The sequence below is a fragment of the Streptopelia decaocto genome (assembly GCF_964273445.1).
Source record: "Streptopelia decaocto genome assembly, chromosome: 7".
NCBI classification, from domain to species: Eukaryota; Metazoa; Chordata; class Aves; order Columbiformes; family Columbidae; genus Streptopelia; species Streptopelia decaocto.
Window position 1 is genome coordinate 16,044,918 of NC_138661.1, and position 16,198 is coordinate 16,061,115.

General features: G+C 39.5%; 1 protein-coding gene across 1 annotated transcript in view; it reads left to right on the forward strand.

Moving 5' to 3' along the window:
- The window catches only part of CLMN (calmin), a gene marked incomplete at its 5' end in the record, with an annotated part of 71,636 nt that extends 55,803 nt beyond the window's left edge, over positions 1–15,833 (forward strand). Inside the window, 10 exons of the mRNA XM_082059628.1 lie at positions 342–425; positions 3,160–3,252; positions 4,493–4,683; positions 6,463–6,656; positions 7,610–7,692; positions 9,138–10,454; positions 11,488–11,672; positions 12,416–12,476; positions 13,507–13,568; positions 15,223–15,833. Of these exons, the coding sequence (XP_081915754.1) occupies positions 342–425; positions 3,160–3,252; positions 4,493–4,683; positions 6,463–6,656; positions 7,610–7,692; positions 9,138–10,454; positions 11,488–11,672; positions 12,416–12,476; positions 13,507–13,568; positions 15,223–15,376 (2,424 nt within the window). The 3' untranslated portion in view covers positions 15,377–15,833. The remainder of the gene's footprint in view (positions 1–341; positions 426–3,159; positions 3,253–4,492; positions 4,684–6,462; positions 6,657–7,609; positions 7,693–9,137; positions 10,455–11,487; positions 11,673–12,415; positions 12,477–13,506; positions 13,569–15,222) is intronic.
- Positions 15,834–16,198: the final 365 nt, after the last annotated feature.

Consider the following 16,198-nt stretch of genomic DNA (forward strand, 5'->3'; position numbering starts at 1 on the left):
AGGATTATTTAATTTAATTCAAGGGAAGAAAAAATCTATTATTACAAATTTTCAAGTAAATTTGATCCCGTAATTGAATGTGGTTGGAGAGTGATTACACAAATAATCAACGTGGCAGTTCCACAAGAGTAATAATATCTGGAGAGCAGGAAAGCTCATTGTGAACCCTGTTTTGCACAGCAACGGCAGATCATGTAGTTGGAACACTGTACTAATCAGAAAAGATGGCAAGATTTCCTTAGCTTTATTTTGCCTCTATATCTGTAGGTTTTTTAAGCTTCGTATGAAGTGGTGAATAATTGGACCATTTTTGAAAACAGCATGTCTCTTATTTTTTCTAGATGCACGAATACAAATCTTCAACTCATCGCATTTTTCGTTTGAACAACATAGCCAAAGCACTTAAGTTCTTGGAGGACAGTAATGTGAGTATTTTTGAAGGCTGGTCTGAATACCTTCTCTTGATGTATATTGCAAATTGTAATTGTTGTAATTGTGTTTAGTCTGATGCGCTACATATACATAAGAGCAATGCACTGCTTACAGGCTCTGTGACTTAGCAGCAAGGCTGAAAAGCACAACAAGAACACCTATGGAGTCTAAAACAAGGATTATTTGTTCATTTTATAATGTAAAAGTTCAACAGGATCATAGGATCAGGAACCCAATATTAAAAGAAAATAAAAAAGAAATGCAAGTAATCTTTATGAACTGTGCCTTAGTGGCATTACTTCAGTTACGCTGAAGGTAGATGACCTTCTTTCATCAGAAATACTTTCAGTACTACAAATCATATATTTATCCAGTAAACTACTGCAGCAGCTGATGTGGCAAGAGAAAATTAAATCTGGGAACATGACATAAATGCATAATTCCAGGAATCAAAACCTTACAAGGACATATCTTCCCTCATAGTCAGTGTGGCACTACTGCAACATCAGTTCCTCAAGTTGTAAGAGACCAAGCAAGATCAGACCCTGTAGCCTGAAATGGTTCAATCCTGTTTTTCTTTTTTGATTTCTCCTATTAGGGCTTTATTCCAAAGCCCTATGGATGCCACTTCTGTCTTGAAAACCCTTTGCTCTTGAAAAGTGTTGGGAAGCAATGGTATCAAGAGAAGTCGGAGCCATGTCACAGCTCATATACCTGGCATACCCAGATCTCTCAGAAAGAGAAAACTAATATCAGACCATGTCCCACAAAAGACTGCAGCATTCTTGCAGTGCTGAAAGATCTTTTTATCTAGTATCTGCAATAAAGTTTTGCAACTTCTCCAGTATACTCTCTGGGAAGAAAATGTAATTGATGATCCTGTTGACTCCCGGGTGCAAGTATTCTATAGAGTTTAAACTTCATGGGTGAGGAGGGATCCGGTGTGTGCATAGGGGCAAAACCCTGCTTGGCATGGAATGGCACAACAGCAACTGATGCCACTTTGCTGCTTCCCTGCAATGAGTTTCCCTCTGGCTTCAGAGATCCAGCATCAGTGTGAGCCACGCAGGAGAGTCCCTGCAACCCCAGCACAGGAATGAGCATGATGTGAGGCCTTAGCAGATCTCTTACAACCTGATAGATGTGGGAGGTTTAACCTCCTTCGTCTTTTTCCCCAGGACAGGGATGTGAAAGGTCAAGTTGTCCAATAACTTCCAGGTGTTCCCAGTCTCCTTTTGGCAACTCCACCAGTAGGGCTGCTCTGGCCCCAAAATGTATATGGCTACATGTCCTGCTTTAGAACTGCTACAAAATATTTTGCAAGTTCTCAGATTTCTTAACAGTTTCCCAGTTGGTGTTTTTTACCCAAATCCAGCTAAGATCTACTGGCAGATGAAGTTTTTTTCTCTCTGTTGATATCAGCGTGTTGCAGGGCTGTAGCTGAAGCGTATCTGGTTGCCAGGAGCTCACTACGGGACAACCTAGAACCTCAGTGAGCAAGGCCAGGAAGGGGGAGGTTTGGACACAGGTGGCCTTTTTATTAGTAGTGCTATGACACCTACTTTTCTATGGATTTATTGTATCCTTAAGAATAAGCAGCCAGTATCTTCTAGCTGGTTATATCCGCTGTGCTGGGTGACAAACATAAGCAGCACTAACAGGACAGAGCTGACACCAAGAGCAGTCTCATGATAAATGCCACTTGCTCCCCATTTTGGAGAAACTGCTATTAAAATGTACTATGTCTTAATGGTTTTCCTATGCCAAATACCTTGGAGCTAGCAAGAAATCTGAGCCTTGAAATACGACAGCTAGAGGTGTCTTCTCGCTAAGACTGAAAACTGTTGTGCGAAACACTAGATAAAAAGTTACTTTGCTTTTCTTTTTTCAGTTTAACCAAACCGGTTAGTGAAGGGTGGTGATGAAAGTGTTGGCAAAATGCCTTGGCTGCCAAGAGCTTCAGGGTTAGATATTAAGCCACAGTGGGTGGAACCCGTCAGCAAACGCTTCCGTGGAACTGGGGCAGCGGGGAAAGCACTGCTAAATAATTCATCATGTACAGGATTTCTCAGTGATAAATGGGCTGTATACTGGGCTTTAAATCGCTCTGAGTGCCATGTGCAGTGCTGGCAGCTTCCTTGCTTCCTCCCTCCTCCATGACCTTTGCCAAAACCAAGTCTGTGTTGTCTAGGAGAATAACATCCTGATGTTATCAGGTGGAAGAAACCTCAGTGTGGGAAAGTCTAGAGTTTGCCTGGATTAGGCAACCCTATCCTTTGCTAAATGATTTAATCAGAACTCTGTGGCAAGCTGTGAGAGGTGAGATAAGCAAGGAGAAAAGAGATGTATAGCAAAACAGAAGTAAGCAGATCTTATCAGGATTTTAATTTTTTGTATGAGCATTGACCCTACTCTTTGAGAATACCATCCAGTGGAGGGAGCATTATCTTGTTTTATTTTTGTATGGAGGAAATATATTTGTGGTTTTGAAGATGTAGAACCAGGCTCACTTCTGTTCTGCAGACTGTGCTGGGGGCTTGAGATGAGTTCCATGAGCAGGGTGGTTGTGATCAGGGCAAATTGTCATTACCAAAAGATTTCAGTCTTGCTTTTTGGCTGGCCAGTCAGTAGCAGAAGTGTTCTGGACATATTCCCTAGTCTCAGTGCATTGTTTGCATTTACCTTGCTTCTTTGAGTTCAGCTCTGAATTTATTATCTCTTCTACAGGTAAAGCTTGTTAGCATCGATGCAGCAGAAATAGCAGATGGAAATTCCTCTCTGGTACTTGGACTAATATGGAATATAATCTTGTTTTTTCAGGTAATAAAACTTGAATACTTTAATCATAAGTGAACAATCTTCATGGTATCAATCTATTCCAGCTGAATGCTGATTTTTAAACCTAAAGAGCATAATTAAACATGCTAAACCTGATCTTTTCCCTCCTAATATACGCTAATTTTATACATGCAGCTATGCAGCTGCTTTCATTTTACTTCATTGGACCTATTTTGGCATAATAGAAGACAATTTAAGCCCTCGTTTGACTTGGATCAAAATGAGAGCTTCAGATTACTACTTTCCCTTCTCTCCTGTGCCTTCTCAGGGTTCTACTCCAGATTCCTTGGATGTGAATCAACATCTTGGGTTTGGTTCCAGGTCACAGTTTATTTTCAATCGCCTTTTCTGGATTTGATCCAATGTGGTGGGAAATTCCATGTAGAATCACTGATCTCCAGAGACTTACTCAACATGGCAAAAATTCACAACTGATGTAGAGGGCCAAATGAAAGATCTTGAAGGGCCTGGAACTGATAAAATTGTTTTGAACCTGAAAATTGATTTAGTCCAGGCTTAGTTTAAAACTGCTCCCTAATCTACACATATTTTGAAAATGCACGTCTAGACAATACCAAATTCTAATGAACAGAGAGAGATGGAGGGAGGCTTATGCAGCTCTCGTAAGACTGGGAGGCTCTTTCATTCTCTTGAGCTCATTTCAAAAATGGCTGTAGGTTTAAAAACTAATCTGGAAGTTGCGCTGGGGTTGCTGTCCCTGGCTGAGCTAATCACACGGAGCAGTGTTGCACAGCACCAGCCTGGCCAGCCAGACTCACAGGCAAATTGTGACAGAACCCGTCAGCCTGGCAGCAATAGGAATGAAGGACCAAAGAGCGACAGGGTGGATAACCTGGACTCAAATACCAATGCTGACCAGGACAGGAGTGCTGCTGCAACTGAAGGAAGTCCTGTGAAGAGAACAATTTCAGTTAAACTGACTTGTCTATCAAGGACACATATCTTTGCTTTTTGTTTAACATGAATTTGCTCAGTTTGGCCTGAACCGACACCTCGCCCTGCCTGTTTCCTGGGGTCACCCCTGGGCTGCTGCTGCCTGTCACACCCGTGCAATACAAGTTGGGAGTTATAATGGACAGGCCTAAAGTTAATTACCTCTTAAAATTCAGTTACAGCACAGTTATCTTTAAAATCTGAGAGAAAACAAGCGGTGCGTTCTACATGTTAAACGGAACACTGCGTGTTCCACCTTTTATTACAGATTAAGGAGCTGACAGGCAACCTCAACAGGAACTCCTCCTCCTCCAGCCTGTCCTCTGGTCCCAGCGGTCCCGAGTCAGACACATCCCACCCCAGCACTCCTAGTGTGGAGAGGAACATGTCGATTACCGTGAAGGACCAGCGGAAAGCCATCAGAGCCCTTTTAGTCTGGGTTCAGAGGAAAACCAGAAAGTAAGCTAACTTATGGAAAACCATGTTTTGCCACCTGCACTTTTGAAGCTGAATCTCTTCACTCTCCCACCCTGCTTGTGTATTATCATGTGCTGTGGCTGCTTCTGCTTTTGAAGTTTGCAGGCACAAGGTCTCTGCAGGGCTTTTGTCACTATGGCCGTGTGGCTATAGCAGCCGTCTGACCTTGAAGCCGTCTGCATGCTGGCTTCATGATTTGAGTGTTAAATGTTAACTTGCACTAATCTGCTTGGCACTGTTGAAAACAGGGTCATTCCCTCCTCCCCTGACCCCCTGGCTTTTGTGCAGTCTGTTTGATATAGCATGCTAATTAAAGGGTAGGCATAAGCAACGGGTGAACTGAAAAAATAAATATATTTAAAGGCTTTAGCAACAGCCTTTTAAATCAAGCAGAAGCCATGTGGGAGCTTCTCTGTGTGCTGCAGAGTGCCTTGAAGGACAGAGCCCCTGTCAGAGTCCCTCTTCCTCAGATTTAAAGAGGGGAAGGAGGTGAATCTTAAGTCACTTCACTCAAACGTGTAACATTTAGGTCCTTTCTGTTGCTCAACACCTCTCTCTCCTCTTTAATAAAAGAGCAGGTCTTTTGCCAAAGCATTTTGTCTAGTAATGTTTTAACCTGGCAGAGTTACTGTCAGGTTAAAAAAACTTGAGTGTAAGACGTCTAGTGCACATGTAAATGCTTGGCGTGTATTTTACATATATTGTTATCTGAAGTGATGACTGTCAGAGAGTTTTCAAGAGGGCATGGGTCAAACATACTTACACAAGTTAGAGAGCTGAATGTTTGGCATTTTTGTCTATTGATGGATTTATATGTCCAAATGTGCCTGTGAACAAGTGTTCTGTGCTTAGTGTTGAAGATACCAATTTACATCTTAAATACTTGGTCCTGTGGGCTACATCATCCCATCGTTGTCTCCAGTGAAGCTAAGGGTGCTTGTTGTGCAGATAAACTTGTCCCATTGAGTTCTGCAGTTCACTGCTGCCAGTGCAGACCGTAGAGGGAGCACAGCTGTAGTCCCAAAATAGTGCTGATATTGTCATTAACAGGGAGGTGGTACAAGGAAAGTGAGGACCAGAGAAGTAAAGGCTGTAGACTCCTCAGTCCAGTCAAAGAGTACAAATTGAAAACATCTAGTAGGAGAAAATTGTTCTTGCAACTGCACTATTAAAAACATAACAACATTGTTATAATCCTGTTATCCCATGACCTGTGCAGAATTTTCTGTTATGGGTCTGTGTTTCATTGCAAGTTTGATGGCTGTTTTTTTCTCCAAAACTTTAGGCATCTAACACACTTGTGCTTTATACATATACTGACACCATTTGCATTTGGCAAAACACAATTTTCTGCTATAGAAGGCGAAGTACACGGGCTGTGAATCGTTTGTGCTTATGTTTTTAAATACTTAAGTGTTGGCAGTCTTCCCAAGCTATGGCATTAAAATGCTGGAGAGCAACAGAAACAGGAATCTCAGAGACATTTGTTTTTGTGAGTGTTAAATGTGGTCGCTGAGTTCTTGAGGGTTTTGTTTTTATTAACTACTTCCTACAAGCAGGTTGATGTCAGCTGTTAGCCACAGCAATCTAGTTTGTGAATTCTGCTTTACGGATGTATTTTGTGCGTTTTGAAATTCAGGAAGATCTCAAATGTGACTTGTGCAACACAGCAACCTTACTTTTAACTTTGAAAATGATGAGGTCTTTGCTTTGGATTTTGTAACACAACCACTCATGTAAACTGCATGTAATTCTGTTCAGGTATGGTGTTGCAGTTCAGGACTTTGCCAGCAGTTGGAGGAGTGGCCTCGCTTTCTTAGCTATCATAAAAGCAATAGACTCTACTTTGATAGATATGAAGCAAGCACTGGAGAAATCATCTCGAGAAAACCTGGAGGATGCTTTCAGCATAGCACAAAATAAGCTGGGTGTTCCTCGGCTCCTAGAACCAGAAGGTAAGACGCCTACATCAACTTTGTTGGGTAACGTTCAGGCTATAATGAATTCATGAATATTGCATTATGATACCTTCCAAAAACCTCCCAGTGATTAGGCTGTTGATGTGAACAGTGTGTTGGGCTGACGGATAAGAAAAATAGAAACGAATTGGTCACTGGTTTGTAGCCGTAAGCTTCCACTCATACTTGTAAGCTCCTTGGGGCAGAGATCTTACCGTTGCTCCTGGTTAACGTTTAGATGCTATGTGACATCTGCATTACTAGCTGGCATTAATCACCACCCTGTTGTGCTGAGAGGTGTCTCAATGCAGTAGCTCCATTTCGTAATGTCTACAGTCTGCAGAGACTAAGTATCACTCCAGGATGATGTATGCGAGTCTGCCATGAAAATGGGTAGATACCTATTTGAATGTATTTGCATCTCCCAGTTTTTCTTTTACAATGCATATATAAACATACATATATATAAATATATGTAAACATAAGCATATATGTATATAAATGGAGCTGCTTCTTGCAGTGTTTTTTACCCAACTCTTCTAGAGAGGTGTTAGGCCTTGATTTTCTAATTGAAAGCACAGATTGACTATTTGTACTTCCATGGGTCACCTGTTAGACTGCTGGGCCATCCTGCTAAAAATAAACCTCTGAGCAGTCATTCAACAAGATCACTGTCTAGTGACAACATGAATGACAATATGAAGGTGGATGAAAAGGGATCCTGACCAGGATTTAGTATGTATTTGAAAACAGGACAAAATAAGATGTTGAGAACTCTTTCAAGTACCATCAACAGGGAAAAGTATTTCTCTTATCTGTCAGAAAAAGAAAAGCTTTTGTAGCTGTTATTTATCTTGTCATAAAGGCAGGATAAATGTCTGACGATCTGTTCCTCTGCAAGAGCGTTTTAAAGCCACGTGTACTCAAGCCGCTTGTGTCTGTCTCTATAGATATCATGGTGGAATCCCCTGATGAACAGTCAATTGTGACATACGTGGCACAATTTCTGGAACACTTTCCGGAGCTGGAAGGGGTATGTGTTTACTCCTACGTCATGCCATTTTTTTAATCTGCTTTGGTGTAGTTGGTAAAGTAAAATATTGCTGTATGTATCCTCTATGTTTCTTTCTAAGCTATTTAAAATAAACCACAAACTCAGATCTAATTTTTCACATTTTTGTTAAATCCAGTCAAATAGGCTTTCATTGGCAATTGTTAAAACGTTTTAGGTAGAACTGTGCTTTTAAACATTTACATCAAATTATAACTTCCAGAGGTTAGAATTGGCTACATAGGGGTCTACTACTTTGCTATATTAGTCTTAAATAAGGCTGAAATTTATCCCTTCATCTGTGATGATTCATTGGACTTTGAATTGCATTTTGACTTCGCAAGTTTGAGGGCCACACTCAACCTGTATTTGGCAGGTATCAGACACAAAATATCAGAGGCTGAATCTTGTCAATGCAGCACTCATTGTAAGTATGAAATAAATTGCAGCTTAAAGGACCAGGACTTTAATGTAGTCTTTATCATAAATAAAATAATAGAGGAGCAAGCAGAGACTGACTCTGTCAGGGATTGACAAAGGATATTTGGATAAACAGAGGATAAACTTACAGAGAAATTAAAGGAGACAGGAAATTTGAGGAACATGGGAAGTCCCAAGAAAATGATCTGCAGAAATGATCTGCAGAAGCTGGAAAACTGTTCTGGAGGCTGCTTGTAGTTCCAGACAAACCTAGTTCAACATAGGCTTTTTGATGTCAAAGGATCCCCAAGGGACTCGGTGTCCCTTGAGTATCTGGATAAGTTTTTGTGCTGGAGTATATGCACATAAATGATGGTTCCTACACGAAAGGCATTTCCTTTCGTTTCTTGACTGAAGGTTCCAGTTGAGATGTATCTTGTAGCTTAGAAAATTGGTGTGCGTTACGAAAGTCACTGGAATTGAAATTATTATAATAGTGTAATTATTGTTATTAGATTATATGAGCAGTAGGATTTGTTGGCATTAAGAATCGTGGGCATTTTAATGGACAAAAAGAAGCCTACTTTTATTTTTTTTTTAAATACAGTCTGTTGGAATGGAATAATCTAGTATGTTAATATATTTCACAGCAGATTTATTAGACTTACTAGATTTATTTTATTCCCAGGGTTTGTGATTGTGTGAAAAAGCCAAGTCAGTTGCATCCACAGGTGCACCAGGGAGAGATGAATATATTAATAACTGAGAAGTAGGCTTGTCTGCATTCTAATCTTCCTGTACAAGTGGCTTCTTGACATGCAGCTTTGTTCAAGTCACTTGACTTGCCAAATTGGTTTCCCTGCTTTGAAAATAAGTGAGTCATTAATTGGCCATGGACAAGGTAATGGGCTGATGGGCTAGGTAGTCATTCTTTCTGTAGTGTTTGGGAAAAGTAAAATGGTATCTGAGGTATGATTTGTCTTTTAATGGTGTATCATCACTTACAGGAAGACTTTACAGATCCTGACAAGGAGCTTCCGATTGAGTCCACATATGTGCACATCAAAGACACACCTTTAGAAAAGGAAAGCAAAATCCTGATTTTAAGTAAAAGTGAAGAAAACATGTATACTGTTAATCATGAAAGGAGTCATCCTGCTCCTCCAAAGGTTCACATACATGACACCCCTGAGAGAATCCCATCAGAAACCGTTCCTGAAAAGTGTAATGGGAAATTGAGTCAAGCATTCGGTGATTCACAGGAAGGATCTGAAGAGGAGCCTCAGAGGCCTACCTCACTGAGAATTACAGGATCTACCAGTTTTGAATCCAATTCCTCTTGGGAGGTTCTAAGCGACAAATTCATGTCAGGTGAAGGGGGCATATCTGATGATCCACTGAAACAGAACAATGACCTTTCTCCAGCTGTTTTGACAGATCAGAAAAATTCTGTTGACTCTTTTGAAGACTACTCTGAAGAATTAACTAAAGAAACCTCTACTGAATATGACAATGAAACTAAGAGCCTTTCAGCCAATACTTCTTCTTTGAGTCCATTATCCTGGACTTCAGGTATACTTACAGATGAATCTATAAATAAAGTAGAAGAGAGCAAACCCCAGACTTCAATTATTTTACCAGAAGATACCTCAAAACAAGAAGATACGCATAAGTATGTCCTTCACCTTCTAAATGAGGAAATACTGAAAAGTCCACAAAATGAACACACAAAGCAATCACCTGGCTTTGAGACAATAGAAACTAACCATTGTTCACTGAATGATTCTAATATCAAAAGCCAAGAACTACCTACAGAGCATGAAATATCTGATGACTCTCTCTCAGATGTACCTAAAAATTCAGAGGACCCAGACAGCTGTGATGAAGCTGAGTCTTCACCTGAAGTGCTACCAAGTTCTTCAAAAGTATCTGTTATACCCCACGATCTCTTTTATTATCCACATTATAATGTTCCCATATCGGCCGTTTTGAACGCTTACCTTGAGCCTTGTATTGAAGATTATGATACTGGAAATGACAAAGCTGCTTCTGAAGCAGTGACGGAAGTTTTGCAGGAGAAGGGCTCACCAGAACAGAACTACAAGGAAGATGCTCCAGACACAGACTTGGGGAATAAACTGGCGGTCCCTCCATCAGAAGTAGATACTGAGAACAGCGAGGAGGAAACAACAGATATTAACAGTCCCATGAATTCTTCTGATGAAAAAGAAGTGCCATTACTAGAAGGAGAAAAATTAGAAGTTGAAAAAGATGACAAAAAGGCCACCAACCATGAAGATTCCACTATACCACAACATCCTGAGGTATTTTATTTTTTTATTGCCAGCATTTTTTTGGTGTATATTTGGGGTATTATGATCTGACCTCTATGGTTTTCATTTGCTTTCATTTTGCAATGTTTTGCAAAAATATGTAAAATGCATTTTGTTTCCTGTCCCATAACACTGTTTGCCACAGCCCTCTACTGGAATGAAAGGAATTGCAGATCCCTGAAACGATCTGACATTAAAAGAGAGAATAAGCCCTAATATTAATAATATTGCACAAATGTGAATTATGGTTGTGTTTTAAAGTAGTTCGAGACTCCTGTATAATCCCTAGACATAAAATATTATCACAGAGGGTATTTTTAACAATTTTTAATGAGAAGAACAGAAAGCAGTAGTGCTGATGTAGAAAGGATACAGGCAAAGGTAATTTTTTTATGAATGCAAATAAGTTTGCCTGCAAAAACTTACACCAATTTGAGTAGGATAAGTTATGTGGATAAAATGAAGGCTTGTCTACACTGAAAGAGGGGGGATTTTTGGTAATTATTCTGAGTATTGGATTTAGGAAATTTGCTACGGCATCTCTTCTTGCAGACACTGATTTTGAATTGTCTTAGATGTTTTCCAGTACAGTAATTTTAGACGATGTTTTTCAAGAATGAGCGTCCATTTAATGTTACTCTACCCGTTGCTTAGACAAGTTGCTTAAACATGTTTTGGTCCTGACATTTACTAGAGCATTGAAGTCAATTTGCTGTTAGCTTCAAAGGCTAATTGGGGGTAGATTAAAAACAGTCTTAGTGCATTACTTCGAGGAGCCATGTCATGTCTTGCCTTCTTTTTATATAAAAAGAACTGACAACTAATTGTATGTATGTTGAACTGATGATACTCAATGTATCCAAAATGATTTTCAGTAAATGAATTGCCTTTTTTTTTCTCTTTAGCGAGACTTTCAATCTCATACTACATGCAAATTAGCATCTGAGTAGGCTGCGCCACTAAGATATTTGGAAGGGTGGGGAATCAGTCTTGTTGTCTAATGCAAAATGTTTCTTAATTTCAGCAGGCCATAGAAAAAGATCTGGAGGATTTATCAAAAGCCATGAAGAGACAAGAAAAAAATAGTAATAGGGAGGAAAAAGAGAAAAATATTATCAAAGCAGAAGACCTGCAGATCTCAGACGGTGCCACAACTATTCCATCACAAGATAAACTGGAAGAAATGGCTGATTGTCAGGAGTTTACCAGGTATTTCACATTAACTTTGTCTTAAATAGACCTAACTGGCATGAATGCCTGGTCTACTGAAGGGTGTCTGTCCACTAGACGTTTCTTGTAGACTTCTTTTAGGAGCAGTGCACTGGGACTCATTGGCTTCTCCCTGTGTTTCTCTGAAACATGTCGAGTGATTCTGTGCCAATGGGACTTGATTTGATCTTGCTGTACAAACTTTGCTACACAAACCCCAACTAAAACCTAAGTGCATTTTGAACATGGCAGTGTTATAACTGTTTTTTTCCAACAGAAAAAGTGTCTTGTAATGTAGATTAAATAATCCATGTGCATTGTGAACACTATGTGGAAGCCTGACATTGTTTCACTCCAGTAGGTATTTGTTGGCCTTTTTTTCTGTCTGTGAACAAGTGAACCAGAGCTTGGTAGGCTGACCTTGGCTGGCCACCAGGTGTCCACCAAGCCACTCTCTCACTCCCTGTCCTCCACAGGATGAGGAAGAAGATAAGATGAAAAGTTCATGGGTCGAGGTAAAGGCAGTTGAATGAAAAAAAGCAAAGACCACATGTAGAAGCAAAGCAAAAGGAGACAAAAAAAATTTCTCTAGTTCCCCTCAGCAGGTCCATATTATAACACACGCAACACGTGTGGTTTTGCATAGCGTAAAAGTAGCATGTGCAATTTCAGTGGCTGTCTTTGAAATTAACCCAAAACTTAGCTTTATTAATTTTAACACTTTGCTTTTACATACACTTCAGAACCAGTGAAAGTGATTCCAACATTTGCCTCCGAAAAAGATCTCCTAATCCTTCTGAAGAGGTAAGTATGTGGAAATGTACTTATCTCTGTTTCTCTATTTCTCTTCAACTCCAAAACTTCACATACCGTAAAAGGCTCTCTGGTATAAATAACGCTCTGTGATAATACAAAAGCCCTGTGACTTCTAATAATTTTAGTGCCAAAACCAGGCATAGCTGAAAAGCTTTACTCGACTCTCCTAAATACATGGAACTGAACCTTATTGAACTCTGAACAAACCACAGAGTATCTAGCACTACAATTAAATCTATTGTAACTTTCAGAGTTAACTTTGCTATAACTGTAGAGCTGCAATATTTTGCTTCTTTGAAGCTCCCTTTATGTGCTGCTCCAGTGCCTTTTAGTTTATGCATTCTCTCTTTGTATGTTGGTGTCCCTGCAAACATGCTGGGTGTCTCTTGAACTACACCAGTTCTTTCCCTGGTCCTTCATAGTAGCTGTGTATTATCTCCATAGCAGCAGCTAACCCTAAAAGAATTTTAGTTGTAATGTGAAACTGCATCCTTAATGGCAGATGTAATTCATACTGGTTTCTTGAGAGCACACGATACGACTGAGCTCTGGATTTTTATTTTTTGAGTCTGAAGGAATGGACGTGATCAGCAATCGGGGCTCACTGAGCAAGGACAGGAATATGGCTCTTTTCAGCACAAAATAAAATTCTGACTGTCTTGAAGTTTTAAAGAAATGCTGCCACTAATGTTCAGTGAAAGGGAGGTTTCACACAGATGCTTTAGTTTTGCAACACTGTCAGAGCTACTAGAAATACATATGAATAAGGGGAGCTTTATTCAATGGAATAATAGGAGTTGAAAGCAAAAAAATCTTATTTCACAATGTTTTCTCTTCTTCTGTGTGCACACCAGACTGCAGTCGTGGATGTGCTGGCAGGGAATAAATTTATAAGTACACTTTCATTTTATTTGAGCAAATGTTAGACACACTCTGGATAAAATACCCACACAATTACGATATTTTCAAAATGCTGAATTTTTTTTTTCTTATATAATCTATTCCTGATTTGTTTAAGGAAATCTGTGATGTAAACAAGCAGAAGATGACAGATATAAGTGAAAATCCATCAGTTATCAGGTGAGTCATACTTATTCAGACAAAGCCTTTTGCAAGGAATTAGTAACTCCTAGCTACTTCTAACAATGTTACAAAGGGAAATGAAAATTAACTGTAATGGTAGACACTGATTGGATGTCTTGTGTAATAGCTCCAAGTCCATATTTCCCATAGGTGTAAGATAGGAGTCACCATCCCTGGAGGTGTTTAAAAGGCGTTTATACGAGATTCTTAGGGACATGGTTTAGTGCTAGAGTTAGGTTAGGTTATGGCTGGACTCTCTGATCCTGAGGGTCTCTTCCAAACAAAATGCATCAATGATTCTATAGAATACTTCTTTATTGCTTCATCTCCCCCTTGAGAGGAAAGATTCAACTGTCGAAGCAAGATTGTGAGCACTTTCCCCACATGGTGGATATTTCAGCCAAGAAAAGATTGGGAGGACTTCAAATATGAGGCCCTCTGGCAGTGATGACTCTTTCCAGGTTTGGAAGACTTACAGGACAATATTTCTTGTGGTCAGTGCTAGGGAAAGACAATACTTAGTGAAGTTCTGGCCTCTGTTAGAGCACCCATGAGTTTTTATAATTTGTATGTGTGTTTAATTTAGACTTAGGGTGATAGATCCTGAACCCAGAGTGTGTATCCCTTTGGCATTAGGGTGTCTGTATCTATAACAAGGATAGCTTTAGGTTTTCCCTCTCAGTTGATATTGAATAGTACTTCCCAGAACTTCTAGTTAAAACGATGGTTGCATTTAAATGCAGAAAAACACACAAAATACTATTGGGATCCAGTGTCCTCGTCTCATGCTATACATGAATAGCTGTCACAGTTATGCCTGTTTGCAGACTGATGATATTTAGCAAGTTTTCTGTAATAGTTAGGTATATATCCAGTATAATATCTGAGCAAGTAGGATGCCCCAAGCCAGAAAAAGGACTCATTAAAATAGGCCAAACCCCAGTTTTCTCCAAAAGCAGATATAAGAAAGTATACCAGAGGGTGATTTGTATAGTATTTTAAAATTATAAAATGAGTGTACCATCTTGTGCCTTTTTAAAATAAGACCTTTTCTTGTCTTTGTGAGAGCTCAGTGCTGCTGGCAGAGTCCATCAGGCTTTGGAATTTTGGAAAGTTGAAATGTTGAGGTTGTCCTACAAAACCCCAAGCGCTAGTAGTTGGTCTCTGGAAGTTGTGAGCTTTTTCTGTTCAATTTTCTGGTGTCTGACATGAGAAGCTTTTAAAGTAGATGATTTGGGGAAAGTACATCAAGTCAGATACGTTGCATAAGTAAAATTGTGAAACTGTGATATGTGGTGCCCAGAGCTATGTTTACTGTTCTGAATATAAAAGGGCATCTTTTTGACTAGTGGAAATCACCTTAGATCAAAGGACTGTACTGTAATGGCAGCTATTTAAACTACCTGAAAATTTGTCCCAGAATTTTCAGAGGATGAATTGCTTGTACATGGGCTTCTAAGGGAACACCCTGCTGAATCCCATTATGCACCTCCTAATCTAGCTTGGACTCCAACTGACCAGATTGAAATGGTCCCTTAAAGTGCTTTTAGTCTGCCCTCTGATCTTTACAGTATATATTAACAGTATCTATTAATTACAGTATATATTAATTCTTTTTCCTGTCTCTTACCAAATTCTCTCCTGTTTTCAGGAAGAAAAAGGATTTGGAAGCAAGTGAGACTCCAGCACCAACTCATGCCATTACGATGGTTGAGCAGCCAGATATTTTCTACTTCATCATTTTCTTCTGGGTTCTGGTCTACTGCCTTTTACTCCTTCCACAGCTTCTTAGCAACAAAGTTTGATCTCTGTGAGGTGTGGAAAAATAAAGGACGAGGGCTGGATTGCTTTGTGTATCTGCATATGAATATGTTCCTTTAGGTGAAGCACAAGCAGAAATATATTAATAGGACCTGGTATTTATGTTTATTATCAGGTTGTCCTCAATTCCTCTACTGTTGTGCTATGACAGCGTCTAAGCACATTTTATATTACGGTAATTGTGTAAATATATATAAAAATTACCTGATTTAGTAGATGCGATTTTGTACATTTGTGCCTTGCTTTATAAAATGCTAAATAAAACCAGATAATTATCAGTAGAAATATGAACAATTCAGAGCTCTAGTCTTCAAAAATAATTCTTCTGGCTTCATTTACTTATGTAGAGCCTGACAGCTGTGGAAGAGGGATGCAAGGGCAAGGCAGGAAATGCTTTTACACATTTCCCATGAAATTCTTTGAGAGAGTTGGAGGCAGAGCAGAGCGGCAGGTGGTGGAACATGCTGACCTCAGGAACTGATCACAATTCCAATGGCAATCCAGTGGAGCAACAAAATCAGTTTGAGGGTTTATTTGGGTAGGGGAGTTTGGTTTTTTTTAGGATTTAAATTAATTTTTATCCTGCACCTTTTGTTATCTTTAATTCATAGGAATAAATAGGATGTGGAGAAGTGTGAAGAACATACATGCTAGCTGCTTCTTAGGAAGGAATACACGAGAAATCTTAGACCAGAAACTTCTGTAGAGAATACCTGAAGAAATACACTTCTTCTATGTTACTGATGGTCACTATCTTTGAAAAGAAGTTGAGGCCATGGTTTTAGTTTTGGTACCTGTTTCTGAGG